The following is a 22,328-nucleotide window of genomic DNA, read 5'->3' on the forward strand; positions in this document are numbered from 1 at the left end:
GGCTCGAAACCTTTTTTTCCCCCCAGCTGAGCCACTTTTACTAGAAACTGCCTGAAGCTGAACATTTCTCTCAAGAACCAGAGAGAAAAAGGGGATTGCAAGGCTGTTTATATGGGAGTTGGTTGCACACGTTGAGCCAATAGCTCTTTCTGCAGCCCTTTGCATATTAGGAAACAAACAGACCAGTAGCTGTACATCTATATAAACATGTATACATACACCAACAATGGAAAGGTTTGCGTTGCTGAAACTGAATTTCCCAAAACCATGTCCGGTCTCTCTGAGAAGGTTGCTTCCAACGGGGAATTTGCCAACATTGTGACTTTATCCAAAAGGTTGAGCAACGAGATGCATGTTGCTGAAGCCGTCTCCATTGGGAGAAACGGAAACTTAGGGACAAGTCCAGTGTCCAAGGGGAAGGACAGTGGAAGTCCATGCAAAGAGACCGAACAGAGTGCAAGTGTTCCACAACTGCATGAGACTAACGAAGATACTGAGATAAAGACCTGCCGTCGTTTGCAAACGTATCCGATTGTTGTTTCTTGGGTGAGAATCAACCATTGGATCCCTGCCTTCCATATTGTTCGTCCACGGTTGTTAAGAATGGCATATTCGGACCTCCTTTTGCCGGTAACCATAGCCACTGACACGTTTCTCAACCAGTTGCTCATCCAACTAGAGGAAATGGTTCCGTCTATTAAGACTCTAAGAATGAGGGACATTCGCAATAAAATTACAGACAACCCAATAAAGAAACTACTACAGGAAACATCAACAATTCTTGCTAAGGCAAGCATTGTATCAGGAAAAGTGTCTATCCTGTCATCAGGGAATGGCATTGGCAAGCTGAGAAGGTTTAGAAGAAAGAATATTGCTTTCACTAAGAGAAGTCTGCAGTCACAACCTCCATCACAACTACAACTAAAGAAATCAGAGAACTATAGTAGACTACCTCTTGATATAGATGAAGCTCTAATAGTAAAAGACACTAGGCTTTCCTCTAGGAGCGTTCAGTCGGGTGAAGCTACTAATGAGGTATCTCACTCGAGCCAACGGCTTGATACGGCTATTTCAGAACCTCGACCTGTTTTAGACGGAATGCTATCCCAAATATCTAAAACACACAGTACCGCAGTAAAATATATGACTAGCACATATTATATTTCCAAGAAAAATCGTGGCCACGGTAAAGTTGTTGTTGTTATTGCTACCTTAGAAACAATTCGAAGACTAATGAGTGATGGCAGAAAATTAGCAACTTCTTCTACAATTACTGGTTTCCTTTGTAAGGAGCCGATTCCACGTGAACACGGTTCAAATAAAGAAGAAACCAGGAGACAGCTGAAGTTTGACAAGGAAGGTAGGAATTAGGTCCAATAAGGACAGCATGTACCTTGAGCAGTATTCCTTGTCCTTTCTTCCCACCCCCCTTCCCCCCTCCTCCCCCTCCTCCTTAACAACAACCCCAAATACACACGGAAGCTTGAGTCAACTAGCAAGCCATAAACCCCAGCAAAATTAATTTATAAAGTTGAATAGAATCACAACTTCGATGATTGTAGGTACTTTCTCTGAAACACTCCGCCATTCTCAGATCTCCCTTGTAAAAGGTGTTGATCCATACCTTCCCAATTTGGAAATGCGATTCTAGTTTTTTTCTTAATATATTTATGCACCCTGCAAAAATGGTTTTATCTGTTTGCATCGATGGCGCCTGAAACTAATGGTTACTATGCCGTACAATCGTTCTGCATAAGGAACAACTGCACTGTCGGTACGACCCCTAAATAACACCTCTTCAGTTAATGGCGATTAAACTATTTGGACATGATAATATCATTGCAGGCACAGCTGATTCTGTGTCCCTTGTTGGCGATACTGTCCGAGATGCACGCCTTTCAGACTCATTCAATGCAATGAGGTTAGAGGTAGTTAGAGCCATCCACAGGATTGGAAAGGTAGTTGGCAATGATGCTAGAATCCTGAACGTTCCCTTGATAAATTATGGGGTGCTGTCTATTTTTGGTTGTCTGCTTATCAAACTCACATCAAAGTATAATCATTTATACACCAGATCTTCACTTTTGGCTACAATTGCAACCAATGTGGTTCTATATGGAATTTCAGATACATGTGCGCAGAGTATCACGCAGTTTTTACAGGGAAGGAATGGTCGAAGAACGAGAAATGATTCCAGAAACATAATTACATTGCACAATAACATCGACGGGTACAGAGATAATGACGAATACGATGAGTCCAACATTTTTGTAGACTATGGAGACAGCTACGAGTCTGAATATGAAAATGAAAATCCAACGGACTTGGAAACAGGTGGCCAGCTGGAACCTCCTATTATGGATACAATAACTAGAACGGGTTTTGAATTCAAGAGATTTTTTGGCTTTGTAACCTGGGGGTTCATTATGGCATTCGTTCAGGTTGTATGGTACATGTTTCTAAATGCGATGTTCAACGATATGCCCACTATAGTTTCTGTTTTGGAGCGTGACTTAACAGACCAGTTATTGTTCTCACCGATATCCTTGGCTTGTTTTTTTGCGTATACCACAATAGTAATCGAAGGTGGCGACATGGATGCATATAAAGAGAAAATGTTGAAATTGTATGTCACCACCTATGTCATAAGTTTTAGTGTTTGGTTTCCTGTTCAATTTATAAATTTCTCAATAATGCCTAAACACTTTCAGGTCCCCTTCAGTTCTAGTGTTGGCGTTATTTGGAACTGTTTCCTATCCTTTAGAAATGCAGCAGCCAAGACAGACAACTGAGCTAAACTTTGATATGAAATGGGTGTACGTCCAACTATGTGGGCGGCTATTGGAGTTCCCCTTTTTTGAAAAAAAAAACCGTCTATAACAAAAGAACAACACTGTGCCGATATCAAACATGTCAGTGGTGGTAGAAATCTCTTCTCTATCTCTTTCTCTGTTTGGTCAATCTTTTTTCCGGAGTAGTAAAACCATCACTATCGTGTGTGCAATCAGCATTCCAATGCAACAAAATACAATAGTCGGCAAGGATCAAATCAATATTGGCAAAATTGTTAGGAAGGACCTAAATGCACACTATTCACTTAATAGAAGCTTGAGTGGTTTTGAATTCTGCCTTGAGGCGAAAGTCGATGAATTTAGTGAAGGGCAATTAAATCAACGTAGTCTTAATGTTGACAGTGAGGGCGATAATAACATCAATACCTCATATGAAGGGAATATTCTCAATAAAGAGGATAATATAACCCTTGATGCTTATCCCGTTGGGGATGACTTGAAAGAGAAGAAAAACAACTATAACTACGGAACGCCTGTTACAGATATATCTCCTAACGAGATTGGATTAGCGTGCATTCCTGTTCAAAGAAGCCATAAGGTTCGTAAAAATGGCACCAACTTGACTATTATGTGTGTCGGTATGTCTGGTGTAGGTAAGACTTCCTTCATAAACACTTTATTTAATTCATTACGGGATGATAGGCAGACACTAAACACAGAAGAGCTAGAAGCAATTCCAAGTGAAACTTGTTACATGCAGCACCACAAAATGGATTTGGTTGAAGGCGAATTTACCATGACGCTAAACGTTGTTGATACCCCAGGATTTGGTAGTTTTATTGAAAATAAACATTGTTGGTATGCTATTGTAAGATATATCGATGAGCAATACCGGAAGCTCTTTTATCAGGAAAATCAACCTAACCGATCTAACTTAGTTCGTTGTGAAGTTCATGCTTGTCTTTACTTTATTGTTCCTTCGGCAAAAGGCTTATCGCAGATTGATATCGAGGCTATGAAATCTATATCTCCTAGAGTAAACCTCATCCCTATCGTCAGTAAAGCTGATGGTTTTGCTAACAATGAGATGACTATTATTAAGCAAAGAATTAGAGAAATTCTTCAAGAGCAAAATATTCGAATTTGTGGATTAACTGATGTGAAGAGTGAAATGACAAGTTCAATTGATGTAATGCCATTCTCTACAATCAACTCGATTGAAAGGCACAAGAGTGGAAACGGCAAGCTCGTACATGACAGGAAATACAAATGGGGCCTAAGTGAAGTTGAAAATTACTCTCATTGTGATTTCCTCTTGTTAAGGGATTTTCTTATTAAGAATCATATGGATGAGCTAATATCTTCAACTGAGAATTACTACGAAAAATTTCGTATAGATTTCATGGTGTACATATTAGGTAAGGCTTTAACAATGGGTGTGTATGAAAATGAAGAGGAACAATTGGGCATAAAGAATACCAGCAAAGGAACTATTGTTCCATGTTCGAGGAATAGATGGAATGGAGGTAAAATGAATAACAACCATTCACATTCAAGTATTGAACAATTAATCGAGACGAAAACTTCGAATCAGGTTTTAAGTTTATTAAATAACGTCCCATTTGATGAAATTGAGGAGGAATTGGCTGATTGTGATCCAGTTTATCTCGAAAAGGGAAAGCTTGTTAAGAAACAGCTTGCCGAGGCTGTACAAATTAAGAATCAAAAGCTTAAGAATTGGAAGAGAAAATTATATGAAAAGCAAGACCAATTCAACGAAGATATTAGGAGTCTCCTGCAAAAGTTAGATTCGCTTCAACACTCCATTGAGACACTTGACCATATTGTATGGTCTCTGTAAATGGTTGTTCGACTATGTAATTTGCTAGTTAGAATTTATAAAGCAAAATATAAAGCGCATCAAAAGTGGCATATTCATGCTGTCACGTGACATATGTGACTGTGAAGGAGTCTATACAAAAAGAGTCCGGTCCAATGAGAGGTGCGCGGGTGAGTATTCCTGAAACGCTACAAAGCTTTAATGTGCGGTGCGCAGGTGGGTTAAATTTTTTGTTTTCCAGCAATGGGAATGCGAAATGCCCACGGAGAAAGTGGAATCTCTCTATTGTGAGGTTTTCCGGTATAGTGAAGGGTGAATTTTGGAGAGAAGTTGGTCGATTTGAAGAATTGAAGGTCTCTACTATTATTAATTTTAGCCCTTAATTTTACTTTCTCCAGACACATAGTAGACCGTCACGATGATTATTCCTAAGGCTGACAGAAGACAAATTTTCATGGCATTATTCAAGGGTATGTATTGAATTTATTGAAGTGACATGATTGAATTGAAAAATTTAACAAACAATATTGAACTTATGATATTTGGATGGAACTATTGAAATGTGCGTAGGATGTGAGTCAGCACAATGAAGTTTACTGTCTTGGATAATATGGACACTTTAATTTTGATTTTGGCACTTGGCCAACAAATTTAGAGCATCCAGAAGTTAAGACATAGCATCATTACACAATCGCCAAGGTCACTCGTAATAGAAGGCCAGTACAGCAGAAGCAGTCATTTCGGGGTTTTGCTGATTGGTTTGTACAACAAGCTGATGATTACTATCAAAATTTCTTGAAGAAAAAGCATTAGGTTTCTTGAATCAAAATATCTAAAGTGTAATTTGTCATTCAATTTCTATTATGGAATATGATACTAACAATCTTTGTCTCTTTATCTATTCAGATGGTGTCTTAACTGCAAAGAAAGACTACGAGATCCAACATGATGAAATCCCAACCAAGAATTTATATGTCATCAAGGCTATGCAATCCTTAACTTCTAAGGGTTTCGTTAAGACTCAATTCTCATGGCAATACTACTACTACACCTTAACCGATGAAGGTCTTGAATTCTTGAGAGAATTCTTAGGTGTCCCAGAAGGTATTGTTCCACAAACTTTAATGGAACAACCAATTCCACAAAGAGAACAACCAAGAAGAGAAGGTGGTAGAAGATTCGGTGGTAACAACGAATACAGAAAGAGAAACAGAGACTAATTGTGTCTAATTAAATTCTAATCACTTTTATTTCCCTTTTCTTTGTTTAAGTATTATAGTCTTCATAAAGTTAAATACACATACATAATTTTTATGTTTTGAATCTTTACGTGCCTTGAAACCTAAGATTTGCTCAAGCATGTATTTTGAGATTGGCGTTTCAAAATGGTATAGCTTGAAGATAACTATTGACTTGTGCTGCATTACATCGATGTGTGTTGCTTCGTATTCCCGTCTGTTTACAGATTGGAGAACATTTGTATGAAAATCCAGCGAAATTGACCATTTTTTTTTTAGCATTTATAAGTCCCTGTATTTCAACAAGGAGAACAGATGTCTGCTTCAGGTCTTCTCTTTGTCCTTTTTCTCTCTTGATATTATTAACATCTTAAGGAGATCATCGTTCTCTCATATGTTTGGTAGAAGCAAAAATAAACCACTTGTATTGTCACTTGATGATAGTAATTATGCACCTGTATGTATTCACCCACTAAACCTACAAAAAGTATCAACTTAAACCATTACTATACCACATAGATTCTAATACTAACAATGTGTTGATTTGAATATAGGCACCGAGTCCCAATTCTATTCAGCCACAACCAGCAACAGGTAAAACAACCAAGGTGGAGTCACCACCTTTAACTAAAGTAGGTTCACCAATAAATAGCGTTGAGGTTAAGCCGCCCTCTCCTCCAAGACGTCCTAAAACAAACATGCCCACTATAATCAACAACTACTACTATGTTCAACCCAACCAAGTAGGGATACCTCCGACATCTTCAGGTCCTAATTTTCCAGTAGTGTCGTCACAATCGAATCCAATAAAGGAATCGCCAAATAACCAAAGTCGTAGACAGTATCCCCAACAATATAAAGGTTCTAGATATTATGAACATGATAATAGACATGTAGATTCATTATCTTCATGTTCTGAACCACATTCAATACATTCCTCTGAAAGTACCAGGATAGGATCATATGATGATAGTAGGGATTGTCGTCATCAGCATCACCATCATCAGAACTATAGTCAATCTCAAAATCTACCTGCCAAAGGCTCTTCTATACATAGCAAACACTCACCTACTAAATATACACATTCTGGGGTTTCTTCGCCGAAGACAAGTCAGTCTAACGAGCGTAGGCTTAATGATGAAGACACATATAATATGTTTATCACGAAATCGTCTAGTCAGCTGAAAAATCCAGTTGCATATTCCACTTCACGAAAGGAGAATATTGATTCAGTTTACAACTCTGATCGTGATATATATTCTTCTACCTCTGTGATGGAAACTCCAAGGTTGAAAGGTTCGGACTTGGATATGAAGGCTAAAATTCCAGACATTGAGCCCGATGGAATCTTGGATAATTTTGAAAAACTCTCTTTGAAGAATAACTTTAACTTAATCTTCGAGTTAATGAAATTTAGTGATGAAGATATTAATGTCCATAATAATCAATTTTACTCTGTTTTTAAATCTTGTTGCGATGAGGGGAGATTAATGAGTTTAGAGACCTTAGGTAGCATACTCTATGACCCTTACGACCTAAAAAGTAGATTTTCATTCAAGTCCTTGAAACTAATAACGCAAACATTTGTATCTAAAACTTCCCAGGAATTGGATTTTAGAGGCTTTGTTAAAATGTGTAAATTTGTGAAAGGTTGTTATGTCTCATTCAATTATCACGACAAACGAGGAACCGGCCATGTATTAGATTTTGAGGAGTTTCAATTGGCACTTTTATCTAATGGGATTGAAATATCGGACCGTTTATTGGCAAAAATCTTTGAGAACACAGAATATGTTGATTTTGAACACTACATCGCTGCGATTATTTTAATCAGAACAAGTGAAAAGAAAAGCTGAGTAAATTTACAACATTTAATATACACACACAGGAATCTCAAATTAAAACAAGTCGTCATATTCGTCTTCATCATTGTCTTCGCCTGTTTCATGGATTGAAGTATCTTTATCCCCAACACCATCTTCATCTTCATCCTCTTCTGCACCGGCATTATCGTCGGTTTCATCATTTTTCTCATCAACATCAACATCAACATCTTCTGCTTCTTCTTCTTCCTCTTCTTCTTCTTCTCCTTCTTCTGCATCCTGATTGGCATTCTTTTGTGTATTTCCTGATATTGTCTTTGCATCTTCCTCCCGTTTCTTTTCTGCATCCACTTCAGCCACCTGTGTCCTCTTCATTTCTAATTCTTGTTGTAATCTACTAATAACATCAGTAATCCTATTCTTCATAATTGGATTGAATGCCTTGGCTAGGTCCTTCTCCTTCTGAGCAATCGTTGATTCCAATTCTGATATTTCTTCGTGAAGCAAAGCACTATGTTGGGCAACCTCATCAGCTTCTCCGTCCCCATTCCGGATCGCCGGACCTACCACATCGTCATCATCTTCATCATCCTCATCATCCTCATCATCGCTTTCCGCCTTGACAGAGGCAGGTGTTGGAGCGGCATCAATCTCTTCTTCTTCTACTTCCTCCTCTTCCTCTTCTTCCTCTTCATCGTCGTCGTCATCTTCATCGTCGTCATCTTCATCTCCTTCTTCCGCATCATCTTCCTTACCACCTTCTTCCATCAACCTGTCTAGCTCATCGTCAATATCTTCAAATTGGTCATTTAGATTCAATTCTTCATCGTCTTTAAGAACAGAACCAGATTCAGATATACCAGGCAGATTGCTCGATTGCTGGTTGACTCTCTGCTGTTTTTCCATTTCCCTTTTTCTTTTCTTCTTTTCCTTTTTGGCTCTTTTGTTTCTCAGCCTGTCTTCAATTATACCTACTGGTGTTAGGTTCTCTTCTTCCGCATCGATGAATTCAAACACCGAGCTTTCAGCTTCCTCATCCATCTTTAACAGCTTTGCAACTTCATCCTCTACATTTTGAATCACCAAAGTTTCATATTTCTTATCAAACTTCTCCTTAATGCCCTCCATAGGAGTGGTCAACCCATCTGGATACGTCTCACCTGCTTCTTTATCCACTTTCAAACTACTGATTTCAGATCTATCACTAATTCTTTTGATTACCAATAGCATCTGAGACACATCGACTGTCTTGTACAGATTTTTCCTGTCAACTGATTTATGAACTTCGGACACTGTTGGTAAATTGACTAATTTAGCAGCATATAGTGCGTCTCCGATGCTTACAACAGCCCTTCTCTTATCCTTCCACGTAATTGACACCTGAGATTCATCGGATCGTACAATATCAAGGTTCTCATCTGGAAGAAATCTTACAACTATTGCCTCTTCAACAAGCGGATCTTCTTCTCGATCAGGATCCTCCGAATCATATCCATTACCTGGTAGCTTTGCTGGTTTCACCTTGATCTTGGGAGTTTTCAGCTTGATCTCTGTGTCAGGTATAAAAGAGTTGGTCGTTGCTCCAGTTTCTAATGTTTTGAATTTAACGTCAGGCGTCGATGTCGATGAGGGTGTCTTTAATTTAATCTTCGGTAATGCTACAGTCTTTTTAGATTTGAGGGGCTTTATTGTGATCTTGGGAGATTCTGCACCCACATCTTCTTCAGGCTTGGATGATAGTTTGAGCTTTATTTTTGCCATGGTGCCTTCTGAAGAAGTTCCTTTGTCTATGGTTAAATATGCGATATTTGAACTACATATAGATTCAAAAAAACCTACCAACTCTGTCAATAAACTTATAATGATGCGGAAATTTTTCTTTAACTCTCAGACATGTTACATTGGCACAATTTTGCCTAGCAGTATTTCGAATTTTACATTAGAATAAACAGCCCGCTATAAGATGCAAAAGTTCTATACTTCACAGAAGACAATCCGTGGTGCCTTGGATCTCCTGGGGGAGAAGAAAATCAAGGGATTTAGGTTCCTCTATGACGACGAAACCTATAATCAAATTCTCCAAAAACTAGGGCTGGAAGAAGTATATGGGAAAAACAAGGTTAATATTATTGACTACAACGCCCGCATTTCCCCGCTGACCTACTATTTAAATACCAAGCTAAAGCCAATACATCATTTGATATATCCCGATGGACAGTCGTCGCAAAAGTTTTGGGAGAGGATCCAAAAGACAGAGACAGAGATGGCCAACTTCCACGTTTTGAAAAATTCGGTTTCGTCTACAGTCAAGGCAAACCTGCTAACCAAGCCGCTCGAGCAGAAGCTAATAGAGCCAAGATTCACTGAAGAGCCCGTCAACGACTCTCTTCTATTTGTAGGTGATTTCATGTCGACTACACAGGCAAGCGCATTGCGAACATGTATCTATTACAATGAAGTCAGAACCTCCATTTTCAGATACGGTGGTGTGAAGTTTCTAGCCTGGACCACGCCTATGGAAGTGTTGAAATATCTAGGTCCTCTCGGTTCACTGCATAGAAGAACAAACTCAATGATGGCCAACCTTTATTCTGATATAAGAGTCATTGCATGTTCCGAACAACTGAAAAATGCAAAAGCACAAAGACTCTTGGGTGGCATGGATTACGTGCCCTTGCCGTACAACGACTACGAAGGAGAGGTATGTTTGGTTGAGTTGCAATCCAACCACAGAAAATACAAAATCGACCATCAGGACGAATTGCACCTCATAATCCACAAACTATTTTGCACTCCTGGTGCATTAATCAGGGAAAAACTGCATGTTCTTGGTCCTGGTGCCGAAGACTACTTTGTAGACATCATACCAGAGGAAGTACTGAACAAGAAGGTCAGCATGGTCACTAACGAAGAATGGGTGGCGCTGTCCAATGACTATTACTACTGGCCGTTCAAGCCAGATACCAGGCTTGAAACATACGCTACTGCCGACTCTTACTTTGATGATGTGTAAACCCGGTAGGGATAAACTGTGTATCCCCCTCCCCCTCTGTACATAAGTGCTTATTTAATAGAAGATTACATTTGATGTAACTCCAATTCAGACGTTGATCTGGAAACAAGTGCGTTCTCAAACGGGAAATACGTACAGTAGAAATCTACATCAAATTTCACATTTTGTATATCCGACAAGCAAAAATATAAGTTAACGTCCTATAGTTCTTTCCTTTCTTTATTATTTGTTCAAGAGGGTCCCGCCAGCATGACTGTATATCACTACATTCTAGATCCGAGTGCCCTTGTGTACGGTGGTGTGGGCAAGATCAAGGAATGGGTTGCTACTGCGCAGAGGCAAAATCAATTCCAGATTGTATTCTATGTGCCACTCTACACGTTGAAGGAACTGGACTTTCTCAAGAAGGTCTTCAATCCACTAATCTCAGCGAATGCACGTGAAAGCATCAGGTTTATTGATGAGCAAATATCGGGTGTATTTGACGGGTTTGAGAATGAGAAGGATTTCACAGATTTCGAAACTTACAATCAGATGAAATCCCAATCCACAACTACAGACGGACCTCTAACTGGAAAAACCCCGTCTCCAGTAACCTTCATCCTGGAAACAGAGAACAATGTGGGTCCTTCTTGGCAGATTGCATCGGGATATAGAAGAAGTACGCCATTAGTGAAGGATATGCCAAAACCTATAAATGGGTCATCCACTCAGGGTCAGTTGGGGGTAGACACTCAAAAGAAAGTCATTGGTGTATTTGGAAACAACATTCCCGGCACGTTCAACGTTTCGAAGCAAGACAAACATCAGTTGAATAATGTACAAGTACAAACGAAAGACAAAGCAGTCGTCCCCATTCGTCTTAAGTATTTGATCAGATCATGTATTCAGAAACAGTACATTGAAAATAAGAGGTCTCCTAAGATACAATGGCAGGTGATTTGCGAAGATGCTACCACTGCAATCTGGCTGAAAAGCTTTGGGCTGACTGTCAAGTCTGTTAATGAAATCACCAAAGAGTTTGATGAGTATTCAGGAACTGCAACTTCCAAGGTTTTATTTGACCCTGTTTCGGGAAAGCTCGTTGAGAGTACGGAAACAAAGAAGAAGAAGAATGCTGGGACTAAGAAGAAAAAGTACAGGAGGAATCCTAGGGGGGGCAAACCTGGCCACGGAAATGGAAAAGAGGTTCAACAGCAAGGCCAAGAGAATAGCAAAATCAATGGCCAAACTAACACTGAGGTCAAACCATTAGAGAGTACCTCCATTGAGGAAATAAGGAGCACCGAAGGCGTGTTATGGACGGCTTGAAAACGTGTCGCCATGAACCCCAGAGCTGTCATGCTTCTCCTACATGCGTGAAACTCTATTCTGTGGAATGCATTAACGGCCAAAAAGTTCCAAATCCTCTTTAACTTGTCTTGAACACCAGCACAATGCAAACAGCATCCATCGTAGCTGGACGTTACGGCGCATCACAAGGTGCCACGCACCCATACTTCAGCCAGTACCTAGGGAGTCCATAGAGAGGATAATCTGTATACGTAAGTAAGCTGCAACACGTGGGTGGAATGCCCACAGCTGCTGTATAAGCAATTAATAGGTTGACGTGTCTATTCTACAAACTAGAAAACAAATGACAAATTCAAACTGGATGCAACAAAACAGTAGGAAAAGTAAAGCCGGTGTATCAGATAGTAGTCAAGGGTTGTATTCATTGCCATGGTGATCAAACCAGGCTAACATTAGAGATGCCAGAAAAAAACATATAACAAAACATTCATCATTATCACCTGCCTTACAGATCAGACAATCCATGCGGTACCGTTATCGCATAAAGACTGTCCCTACTGAAAGACCAACCAAAGAAGTAGTAAACCTCTCACATAAGACAAACCACTAAATAAAAAAAGGAAGGGGCGGACTGTATTCCTTTTATAGGAAAAGAAGAAAGAAAAAAAATGAGATTCCCCAATTCCAGTTGAATGAAACTTTTTTTTTTTTTGTTTTTTTCCACCTGTCTTTTCCTCCTTGTCTTTTTTTTTTTTGTTCTTCAGACCAAAGTCAGGGTTTCTTTAAAACATGTTAGAGCTACTCTCCCATTTCACTGTTGGCAGAGACTAGCAGGAGCTGGTCTAGATGGATCAAGTACCGTTTTAATACCTTCTCATTCACAAACAGCCCCCACTCCAACCCATATCCCATTGCCAGCTCTAGACGAAACAAATCACTCGTCTTTTGAAGACCCGTGACTCGGCAATAGTAACCTTGTTTGTAATTCTTATCTTCAATGAGCTTGGAGGCCAACCGTATACTTGTGAGTATCAGTCTAAAGGCATTTCGTTTGGAAACTCTCTCCATTGTCCCCCCACCATGAGGTACTAGTGGAACGTCTCTGATTTTTTTCTCCATGCTTCGTATGTTAAAGACAAACTTGAATAGGAACCATCCAGCACAGAGAGCAACTGCTCCAGATATATCAAGGTTGCGGTTGATCCGATCGATATATGCTGAAATCTCCATATTAGGTGCATTCTTTAAATAGAACTTCTTGGACAACCATTTCCGGGTCTCCTCATCACAACACGGTTCATAACTCCCAACTTCCGCTGCAATGTACTCCCTTAATCTCGGACTTCCCCCCTCGGGTCCTGACGCCTCCTCGAAGTTGGACATGATCATTGACTTCTTCCTTAATGACACTCCCAGCTCCTCCTGCGATTTTGAAATTATCTTCATTCTCTCCATCTCATTCTTGCGATGGCTATACCCTATCGCCTCCTCTAAGAACGCTGCCGGAAGATGCTTGCTCTCCCACACGTTGAATATGGACTCAACAACAACAGACTCACTCAATTCACCATCCTCTATCCGGTTGCTCAACGAAATCAATGATTCAACCATCCTGTAGAGCAACGCCATCGCTTCCGTACCAGAGACATCCAACGTTAGCTCCTTCGCAGACATCAGCCTCTCAATATCGACACTTGTCACCGAGGAGGGAGGATCTTTCCCCGCTTGTCTGGCCTTGTCAACCATAGACTCCCGCTGTGGCTTCGTAGACAACGCTTCAGCTCCAGGGCTGTAAGTAAAAGTCGGATCCTGGACTTTCAAACGTAATTCGGGATCGTCTTCCATCACACTCTTAACCAAATCAAACTCCTCGTAGTCTAGGGCAACGTATATGGAGGATTGGTGAAACTCTCAACGTGAATAAGTGAAAACACGTAAACTACTGTGGGGGGGAACCCTACAAACAAAAGAGGGAGATCTTCTTTTCCCACTCGTTTTTTTTTTCCTATTCTCCTCGATTTTGTTATTATCTTTTCATTACTTAAAGGGGAATTTATACATTTACGATTTGACCATACTATATAGGACTTTCAAGAAAGAAAGAAAAAAAAAGCAATCACAATTCGTCATGGTCCCAATCATCTTCGTCATCATCTTCCTCTTCGTCATGGTAGCCTTCACTAGCTCCACCTTCGGAAGCATACATCTTGGAGACAATAGGAGAGACAACCTTGGTTAATTTTTCTTGTTCTTCTTGGAACTCTTCTAAGGATGCAGTTTCACCATTCTCCTCAATAAAACTAATTGCTTCTTCAACAGCCTCCAATAACGTTTCTTTATCTTCAGCATCCAATTTAGCACCCCATCCATCCTCATCGTTGATTTGGTTCTTCAAGTTATGAGCCTGGTTCTCTAGTTCGTTCTTAGCGAGGATGGTCTTTCTCAATTCTTCATCCTGTTCGGCATACTTCTCACCTTCTTCAACCATACGCTCGATTTCTTCTTGTGTCAATCTGGACTTATCGTTGGAAATAGTAATGGAGTTGGATTTACCGGTACCCTTATCCAGAGCTGAAACCTTGAGAATACCATTGGAGTCAAGGGTAAAGGTAACCTCAATTTGTGGAACACCTCTTGGAGCAGGTGGAATACCTGTTAATTCAAACTTACCCAATAAGTTGTTGTCCTTCACCATTGCTCTTTCACCTTCATAGATTTGGATCAGAACGGCATTCTGGTTATCAACGGCAGTAGAGAAAATTTGAGATTTCTTTGTTGGAATTGGAGTATTTCTCTTGATCAAGGTAGTCATAACACCACCAGTGGTTTCAATACCTAAAGTTAAAGGATTGACATCAATCAAAACGATATCTTCGACACCTTCTTCACCAGATAAGACACCTGCTTGAACGGCAGCACCATAGGCAACAGCTTCATCAGGATTGATACCCTTGGAGATCTTCTTACCATTGAAGAATTTTTCCAATAACTCTTGGACTTTAGGAATTCTGGTAGAACCACCAACAAGAACAATATCATCAATTTCACTTGCCTTAACCTTGGCATCATCTAAAACTTGTTGGACTGGTTTCAAAGTCTTTTTAAATAATTCTATATTAAGTTCTTCGAATTTGGCCCTAGTCAATTGTTCTGAGAAATCAATACCATCAACAAATGAATCGATTTCAATTCTAGTGGACATTTGAGAAGATAAAGTTCTCTTTGCCTTTTCAACTTCTCTCTTTAATTTAGCTAAAGCCCTTGGATTACTTGAAATATCAATATTGTGTTTCTTCTTGAAGACCTTGATGAAATGCTTAACGACTCTATAATCGAAATCTTCACCACCTAGATGGGTATCACCAGAGGTCGCTAAAACTTCAAAGGCACCACCGGCAATGCTTAATAAAGAGACATCAAAGGTACCACCACCTAAATCATAGACAATAATTTGTCTCTCCTCTTCTCCCTTATCTAATCCATAGGCAATAGCCGCTGCAGTTGGTTCATTGACAATTCTTAAAACAGTCAAGCCCGCAATAGTACCGGCATCCTTAGTAGCTTGTCTTTGCGCATCATTGAAATAAGCTGGAACAGTAACAACAGCATGAGTGACCTTCTTACCAAGGTAATCTTCAGCAATGGATTTCATCTTACCTAAAATCATTGCAGAAATTTCTTCAGCTGTAAATGTCTTTTCCTCACCATTATATTCCACCTTAACAACAGGCCTGTCATCTTGATCGACAATCTTATAAGGCAAATGCTTAATTTCTCTTTGGATCACCTTGTCTGAAAACCGCTGGCCAATTAGTCTCTTGATGTCAAAGATGGTATTATGAGGATTCGATGCAGCCTGGTTCTTTGCCGCATCTCCAACCAATCTCTCGTTGTTCTCCGTAAAGGCAACATACGATGGCGTAATTCTGTTACCCTGATCATTCGCCAGAATCTCAACACGTCCATTCTTCATCACACCAACACATGAATACGTAGTACCCAAATCAATACCAACAACAGTTCCGTAATTCTCAGAATCAGCATCAACTTGAACATTTGAAGCAAATGGTAAAACAAACAGCACAATGGCGTATAACAACACCGCCAACACCGAGTATTGTTTCTTAAACATTTCTGTATAATTGTTTAACACTCTGTATAACTGTTTAACACTCTGTCTAACTATTAAGAATCCAAAGATTTAAAAAGCAACAATACAAATCTGCCAAATTAAAATGGTAACGGTGGCAAAGTCATGTTTATAAACAGATCCATCCAAGTGAACACGTCAATGCAAATCTCTGCGACAAGGAAAGTTTCGACGTGTCCGAAAGGGGAGAAATGAGGGAAAATGGGGGAAATTGGAAAAACTGAGAAAAACTAAGAAACTTCGAGAAAAACTTATAACGGATCCGGATTAGCCGGCTCGGCGGTTCGAACACAGGTGCCTCACGCCCATGGCCAAGTGGTTTTGGCGCCTTTACAAATTAAGCCTTTTTTTTTTGTTTTTTTCTTTTTCGGCTATTCTTCTACCTCCTTCCAAAAGGAGTAATGACTGGGTGGGGGGAGAGGAAGAGGGGGAGGGGGGAGGTAAAGTTAGATGCGAATGCATGAAATGTAAAGATCTTAAAATTCCATGGTATAAAATTGCCAAAACTGTCATAGACAATTACAAATACAAAGAGTATAACCTTTTATAACGATTCCCATCACTTTATCATCTATTTGACGTGTCACTAACAATGCCTTTAACAGACACCCTCTCTGTGGCATCGCTGTCGTTTTCGGCAACCGAAACGGGAGATCATACAGACATCATTACCTCAGAGGACCATCTGCTCCCGGATTCCGTCAACGCAATCCACAACCTAGTGAAAAACGTCAACTACAAACGCAAATCGACGACCACAGGCCTGCTCTCCTTGAACTCAACATCGACGGTGGTCTCTTTGAACGGACCTACCGCTAGAGATATCCCACGGACTAAATTGACCCCCCTCGACACGGTGGATAATGACGTCTTTGATGGATACTCTAGTAGAATTGCTGAGGATTATGACTACTTCATTTCAAACAAATCATTGACCACCCAGTCCTTGAAAACATTGTCAGGAAACGAGGCCCTCTTGGACATCAACAGTTTATCCCATGTTCCGGAATTTTATTTCCATGATGACTTCAGACTGGACGACCCAAGGATCTTTAATAAAGTCACAGGAAATGCCCAATTCCTCTCGTTGATTGAACCACAAAATGGGAAACGCGTCCTAGATCATGAAGAGTTACAGGATAAGTTGTCCTCTTATATGGATATCGTCGAAATTCACCTAGTCCACGAAATCTCAAATTCTAGCGATGATTTCTTTAGCGCTTTGGATGACCTCAAACAGATTGTCAACTCCTCCAAACAGTTGAACTCCAACTTAGATGAGATGCAGCATCTCCTGGAACAGGCTCAAGAGAGTAAAATAGAAAGAGGTGAAAAAATCATTCACATGCTGCAGAAATATCAAAATATCGGAAAGTTCAACCAGGTAGTCTTACAAATCAAGGCCATTTTGAAACAATCCGATATTGCCGAGGAAAACTATTATAGGGGAGACTATGACAAGTGTCTGTACGTGATTGATTCCGTATTTGCAATGATTAGAGGTAACGTTCCACCGCATCCTTTGATTACAAACTTGACTCAAGATTGGAAATACCCTTTGAGAGATTTGAATAAGTTGCCAGCATTGATCCCCTTGAAGCGACAATTGTCCAATTTGGTCTCAGATACTGGTAAATCATATGCAAAACTATTTGCAAATTATTTGCTCGATGATTTGAGATCCACTTATGATACAATTGATCGAGAAGATGTTCTACAACGGTTACTCGGCAACAAAAAAGTGGATAATTATAACATAGTCTCAGATGAATTCAAGTCAACAATTCTAATTTATTTGAAAGGTTTGGCTAGATGTGGCGAACTATCTTCTGCTTTCAAGCTCTACGAGGAGAGATTTTCAAATGAACTCAAGAATATTTTTAAAGAAAATCTTCCATCCGACTCTCACAATGTCAATGAGAATCAAAGTACCGATTCAAGGTCCATATCGGCAACTACTACTGCACACATGAACAGCACACTCATACTTGCAGATCTTTTGAAGAATATGACACCCAAGGAATTTGAGAATCTACTTGTCTCTGATTTTACCCAATTTTCTGAATCTTTCAGGAGGTTGACGGTCCACAAGAACATTCTCTTGACAACCGCAATCGACGTTTTAAATAATGTTGACCCTCAGATCCTTAAGGCTCAACCAGACATCATCATGGATTTGGACATCACTAATGCCATCAGTTCTGTAATCAACTCGATCCAACGTCGGATATCTAAAGTCATCAAAATAAGGGAACAACAAAATGCCTTTCTGTCTCTCAATTACTTTCTAAGGTTTCACAGACTCACTACAAGCTTCCTCACGGAATGTGAAATTGTTTCTAAAGGCATGGTCAATGAACCTATTCTTAAAGACATTATTCAAAGACAGCTATTCCTATTTATACAACAATTCCATAAGTCGAACTTGAAGAACTGTATTGATTTGATTGAGGCGGAAGTATGGAAAGACGATGGTTTACCACTCGAATCACAGAAAACAATTGAGTTGATCAACAGTGCTTCCGAAGGTAATTTCGACATGTCTGAATGGGTAAGGGGTCTAAACATTGACTTTGACCAACCGCAGCAATCTTATACCCATAATGTAACAGAAAAAAGGAAAACTTTAAACCTGCATGGTCAACACTATATTTTACCGACATCAGTGGCTTCCATTTTGAATATAATCAAGGCGTACCTATTTTTAATATATTACTTCCGTATGAATATGGCTGTCGTTTCACAGTCATACCTTCCGGAATTGCTCAAAGCAATCAATTTGAAGATCCATCAATCTGTCCTTGGTGCACAAGCTACCAAAACAGCAGGGTTGAAGCACGTCACCACCAAACATCTAGCATTGGCGGGAGAAGTCTGCAGATTTTGGAGTTACCTAGTCTCTGATATTGAACGTGCCTGTCTCTCGGAACTTGATCTCTCAGAATCTTCGAGACAGAGTTTGATGAAAGAATACGATGAAGTTAAAGCACTATTTGGTGATCAAGTGTCTGATATCTATGACAAGTTAGTTGCCATAATGAAGGATACGACGCAGGCAATTATCGCACCTGTTGCAGCAACTGGAGATTCATTTGTTTGCGATGGTCTGAACCCATACATGGAGTCCATTGTCAAGAAAACCCTTACAATCGCTAGAAGCGTACAACGATATTTACCTACACATGAATATGATGGAGTCATGTTGCGGATTTTCAACGTGTATGAAAAGATCCTAATTGATAAATATAGCGAGATACTTGATAATTCCAGTGATAAAACAGCTGTCAGAAATCAAATCAGAAAAGATATCATGTTTTTCAAGGAAAAATTAGACGATGTTGACAATGGTAGACTTGTCTCTCGAGTCTTGCAAGAATGTGGATGCATTACAGATGAGACGGAACTCCCAGGTGACTCTAAAATTGAAAGACCTCCTAATTCACAAGAAACACCTGACCCCGAACACACGTCAGAAATAGAAACTAAAGATAGCACAGGGGGGGAATCAACTCAGGAGGTGAAAAGTAGTGGTTCTAAATCGGGGCGATCCACACCAAATGGCGAATCAGGAGATACAAGCGTTAAGTCTGGCGAAACTTCCACTCTCAATGGCGGTGATTTAGTTGTTCCGGAAGCTAAGAATAACATATTATCGGATCAAGAGACTAATGTCCAAGACGCTTCTCAAGCTCCAATTAAGCCTAAAACATCGAACGCCGGTCAGGCTTCGGCCATATAGGTCTCATATAATTAAACACTACATAGAGTAAGAACCCCAAGGAAGAACTATCTGTCTAGTCGGTCTCTTGACAGTTCTTTCTGCGTGTATAAGAGATCGAAGATACTAAAACCATAAATACGGAAATGGAAATTCGAAAATCGAAAATTGAGAATTGAAAAAAACGTTTAACTGTTAAAAAAAAATGTGCAGTCCAAAATAAACTCATAATGAGAATGTTCATGTTGACTGCATTTAAGCATGCGATTCTTTCTTGTAAATATAGTAATCCAGGCACATCTATTGTACCAGTTTCTATTATCTGACTTTTTGCAAGATGTCTGTTGACTACAACACTATTCATGCACATCTAAAAAAATTGAAAGCGCAGGCTGGTTCTGGTGCTGGTGCTGGTGCAAGTGCAAATTCTGGTGCTGGTGCAAGTGCAGGAGGTCAGAATACTACACAGCTTGATGAAGCTACAGCTGTTACCTATATATCAGCCCTCCGCCAAGACTTGATTGCCTTGGTGGCATTGAATAAAGACTCATCTCCCATAAGCACCAAGGTTTTAAATGAAATCATTATATTTACAAAGACCCTTGATTACGTTCCAAAATCGGACCAACTTTTTCAATTGTTTGACAGTCAGTTGTTTAAATCATTGTTCGATTTACTTCTGGTAGAAAACATTCCTATTGAGATTTTACGTGGAGTTCTGCGGATCTGTTTAACCTATCTCGCTGGTGTATTACCAAAAACTAGAAAACAAGGCATGTTTAGAGTACTGTTGGGTGTCTTATGTGAGCAAGTTAGTAAGGATGTAAACAGATGTGATGTTTTGTTTGCAAACCTAACTGCTAGAGTTACTTTTGCTGACTCAAGGATGAACTTGAACATTGTTGATTTTGTTGCCAAAGTTCTGTACAGGTTGATGGAAACAATAGGATCAGTATCAAATGACGCAAACTCCTTGATCTTGGAGGAGCAGTGGTTACTAAATGTGGTGCGCTCTTTGTATAACTCAAACTTCTTTGGCATATTATCATGTGTTAAGGGAATTGGTGAAATTGAAGGGATGACTGGTTTGAGAGGAAGTATGGATTTGACTTACAAGTGGTTAAGGGCTAAAAAGTTTACGGATGATACAAATCCAATCGTAAAAGAGCTTATATCAATGTACAAAGAAGTTGGAATTGTTAGTGCTCCTTCTGATACCGAAATGCTAAGCATTTTAACTCTTGTTGGTATCTTAAAACAACCCAAAAGATCATTAAAGAAAATGTTGGTTGAATGTAACATGACCTCCAAGTTTCCAATTCTGAAGTTTATTTCAAAAATAAACGATGAAATCACTACAACAAAATCATTTGACAAAATATTTGGTAATTGGAACACAGACCTTCTTTTCAGTTTACTCAACGTGAGCACTCGTTGTTGGTTGTTCAGTGGGGCAAAAATTGAGGATGGTGATACTGAGAAGGTTTTGAATATGGTCAACATAGTTATTCATTGGCTATCCGAACAGTTACAAATTGAAAAAACAGGGGATTATGATGACGACGAATATGATATAGTTACCTTGTTGGAGACAGTGGATAGTTTTAACTACCAAAAAATAAAATCTCTGCAATTAAAAGAAATCCATTCGAATTTAAACAAAAAATGGGAAACCGAAATGGAACCATTTGAGAATTTGATCCATCATCAAGTAGTAGCACTTGTTAAAGATCTGAGATTTTTCCAACTAAGTAAGGGATCTTGGGTATACTCTTCCAACCCGTTAGAGTATTCAGACAGTCATCACTACTTTCTTACGGTTAATTCGAACTCTCAATCTATTGTATACAAAGAATTTGCCAAGAGGCCTGAAAAATCTTCTTTCACCCCTAATTTAGACAAAGACGGTATTCATATTGAATTCAAAAGTATCTTGGCTATTGAGGCTACAAACCTTAATCCGAATGTATCCAATACTAGCCTCATTAACATACAGAGTGAAAGAATGGATGTTAATCACGTGGAAGTTATAACCAAAACAGGAATATTTTCATTCTACACTGATACCAAAATTCTAAAAGACACTTGGGTTGATGGTTTGCGGATTTTGGTAGCAGACAGCAAGCCTGAATCTCCAGAAAATATCCCGATGAATCTTTCTGTATCAGAAGAATTCTTTGCCAAGAACAGTGTTAGTGAAGAAGTTAAAAAACAAGTTAAAACCCTTGAAGACATTCGTATTCGTACCCAAATGTTGAACCTTGAAGACACAGAAAAGGATAATCAACAGTATATTTCAGAAACATCCATTGATTGGGCAAGTCTCAGCAGTAATTTTGTGTATGAATAGTGGTGGTGGACTGAAATCATTTTGAATTTCGGATATATATATGTATATGTATGTATCTATATATGTATATGTGTATTGAGTTTTTACTTGAAGGGCACCTTAGGAGGTTCT

At 39.4% G+C, this 22,328-nt stretch overlaps 12 protein-coding genes across 12 annotated transcripts; 9 read left to right on the forward strand and 3 right to left on the reverse strand.

Moving 5' to 3' along the window:
• Window positions 1-207: 207 nt before the first annotated feature.
• Window positions 208-1,371, forward strand: C5L36_0E05010 (uncharacterized protein; the record flags this gene model as incomplete). Its single annotated transcript, XM_029468064.1, has 1 exon — window positions 208-1,371. One exon carries the CDS (start codon window positions 208-210, stop codon window positions 1,369-1,371), a length of 1,164 nt encoding a protein of 387 aa, XP_029323924.1.
• A 434-nt stretch (window positions 1,372-1,805) lies between these two features.
• On the forward strand, window positions 1,806-2,792 carry C5L36_0E05020 (uncharacterized protein; the record flags this gene model as incomplete). Its single annotated transcript, XM_029468065.1, has 1 exon — window positions 1,806-2,792. One exon carries the CDS (start codon window positions 1,806-1,808, stop codon window positions 2,790-2,792), a length of 987 nt encoding a protein of 328 aa, XP_029323925.1.
• Window positions 2,793-2,910: 118 nt separating this feature from the next.
• C5L36_0E05030 (uncharacterized protein) lies at window positions 2,911-4,653 on the forward strand (the record flags this gene model as incomplete). Its single annotated transcript, XM_029468066.1, has 1 exon — window positions 2,911-4,653. The coding sequence occupies one exon, from the start codon at window positions 2,911-2,913 to the stop codon at window positions 4,651-4,653; it is 1,743 nt and encodes a 580-aa protein (XP_029323926.1).
• A 397-nt stretch (window positions 4,654-5,050) lies between these two features.
• C5L36_0E05040 (uncharacterized protein) lies at window positions 5,051-5,852 on the forward strand (the record flags this gene model as incomplete). The annotated part of the gene is made up of 2 exons (XM_029468067.1): window positions 5,051-5,102; window positions 5,539-5,852. 2 exons carry the CDS (start codon window positions 5,051-5,053, stop codon window positions 5,850-5,852), a joined length of 366 nt encoding a protein of 121 aa, XP_029323927.1.
• Window positions 5,853-6,568: 716 nt separating this feature from the next.
• C5L36_0E05050 (uncharacterized protein) lies at window positions 6,569-7,726 on the forward strand (the record flags this gene model as incomplete). Its single annotated transcript, XM_029468068.1, has 1 exon — window positions 6,569-7,726. One exon carries the CDS (start codon window positions 6,569-6,571, stop codon window positions 7,724-7,726), a length of 1,158 nt encoding a protein of 385 aa, XP_029323928.1.
• A 42-nt stretch (window positions 7,727-7,768) lies between these two features.
• Window positions 7,769-9,454, reverse strand: C5L36_0E05060 (uncharacterized protein; the record flags this gene model as incomplete). The annotated part of the gene is made up of 1 exon (XM_029468069.1): window positions 7,769-9,454. The coding sequence occupies one exon, from the start codon at window positions 9,452-9,454 to the stop codon at window positions 7,769-7,771; it is 1,686 nt and encodes a 561-aa protein (XP_029323929.1).
• Window positions 9,455-9,656: 202 nt separating this feature from the next.
• Window positions 9,657-10,706, forward strand: C5L36_0E05070 (uncharacterized protein; the record flags this gene model as incomplete). The annotated part of the gene is made up of 1 exon (XM_029468070.1): window positions 9,657-10,706. The coding sequence occupies one exon, from the start codon at window positions 9,657-9,659 to the stop codon at window positions 10,704-10,706; it is 1,050 nt and encodes a 349-aa protein (XP_029323930.1).
• A 249-nt stretch (window positions 10,707-10,955) lies between these two features.
• C5L36_0E05080 (uncharacterized protein) lies at window positions 10,956-12,017 on the forward strand (the record flags this gene model as incomplete). The annotated part of the gene is made up of 1 exon (XM_029468071.1): window positions 10,956-12,017. One exon carries the CDS (start codon window positions 10,956-10,958, stop codon window positions 12,015-12,017), a length of 1,062 nt encoding a protein of 353 aa, XP_029323931.1.
• Window positions 12,018-12,797: 780 nt separating this feature from the next.
• Window positions 12,798-13,844, reverse strand: C5L36_0E05090 (uncharacterized protein; the record flags this gene model as incomplete). The annotated part of the gene is made up of 1 exon (XM_029468072.1): window positions 12,798-13,844. One exon carries the CDS (start codon window positions 13,842-13,844, stop codon window positions 12,798-12,800), a length of 1,047 nt encoding a protein of 348 aa, XP_029323932.1.
• Window positions 13,845-14,115: 271 nt separating this feature from the next.
• Window positions 14,116-16,131, reverse strand: C5L36_0E05100 (uncharacterized protein; the record flags this gene model as incomplete). The annotated part of the gene is made up of 1 exon (XM_029468073.1): window positions 14,116-16,131. The coding sequence occupies one exon, from the start codon at window positions 16,129-16,131 to the stop codon at window positions 14,116-14,118; it is 2,016 nt and encodes a 671-aa protein (XP_029323933.1).
• Window positions 16,132-16,741: 610 nt separating this feature from the next.
• C5L36_0E05110 (uncharacterized protein) lies at window positions 16,742-19,888 on the forward strand (the record flags this gene model as incomplete). Its single annotated transcript, XM_029468074.1, has 1 exon — window positions 16,742-19,888. The coding sequence occupies one exon, from the start codon at window positions 16,742-16,744 to the stop codon at window positions 19,886-19,888; it is 3,147 nt and encodes a 1,048-aa protein (XP_029323934.1).
• Window positions 19,889-20,204: 316 nt separating this feature from the next.
• Window positions 20,205-22,217, forward strand: C5L36_0E05120 (uncharacterized protein; the record flags this gene model as incomplete). The annotated part of the gene is made up of 1 exon (XM_029468075.1): window positions 20,205-22,217. The coding sequence occupies one exon, from the start codon at window positions 20,205-20,207 to the stop codon at window positions 22,215-22,217; it is 2,013 nt and encodes a 670-aa protein (XP_029323935.1).
• Window positions 22,218-22,328: the final 111 nt, after the last annotated feature.

Source organism: Pichia kudriavzevii, chromosome 5 (assembly GCF_003054445.1).
Source record: "Pichia kudriavzevii chromosome 5, complete sequence".
Taxonomy (NCBI): domain Eukaryota; kingdom Fungi; phylum Ascomycota; class Pichiomycetes; order Pichiales; family Pichiaceae; genus Pichia; species Pichia kudriavzevii.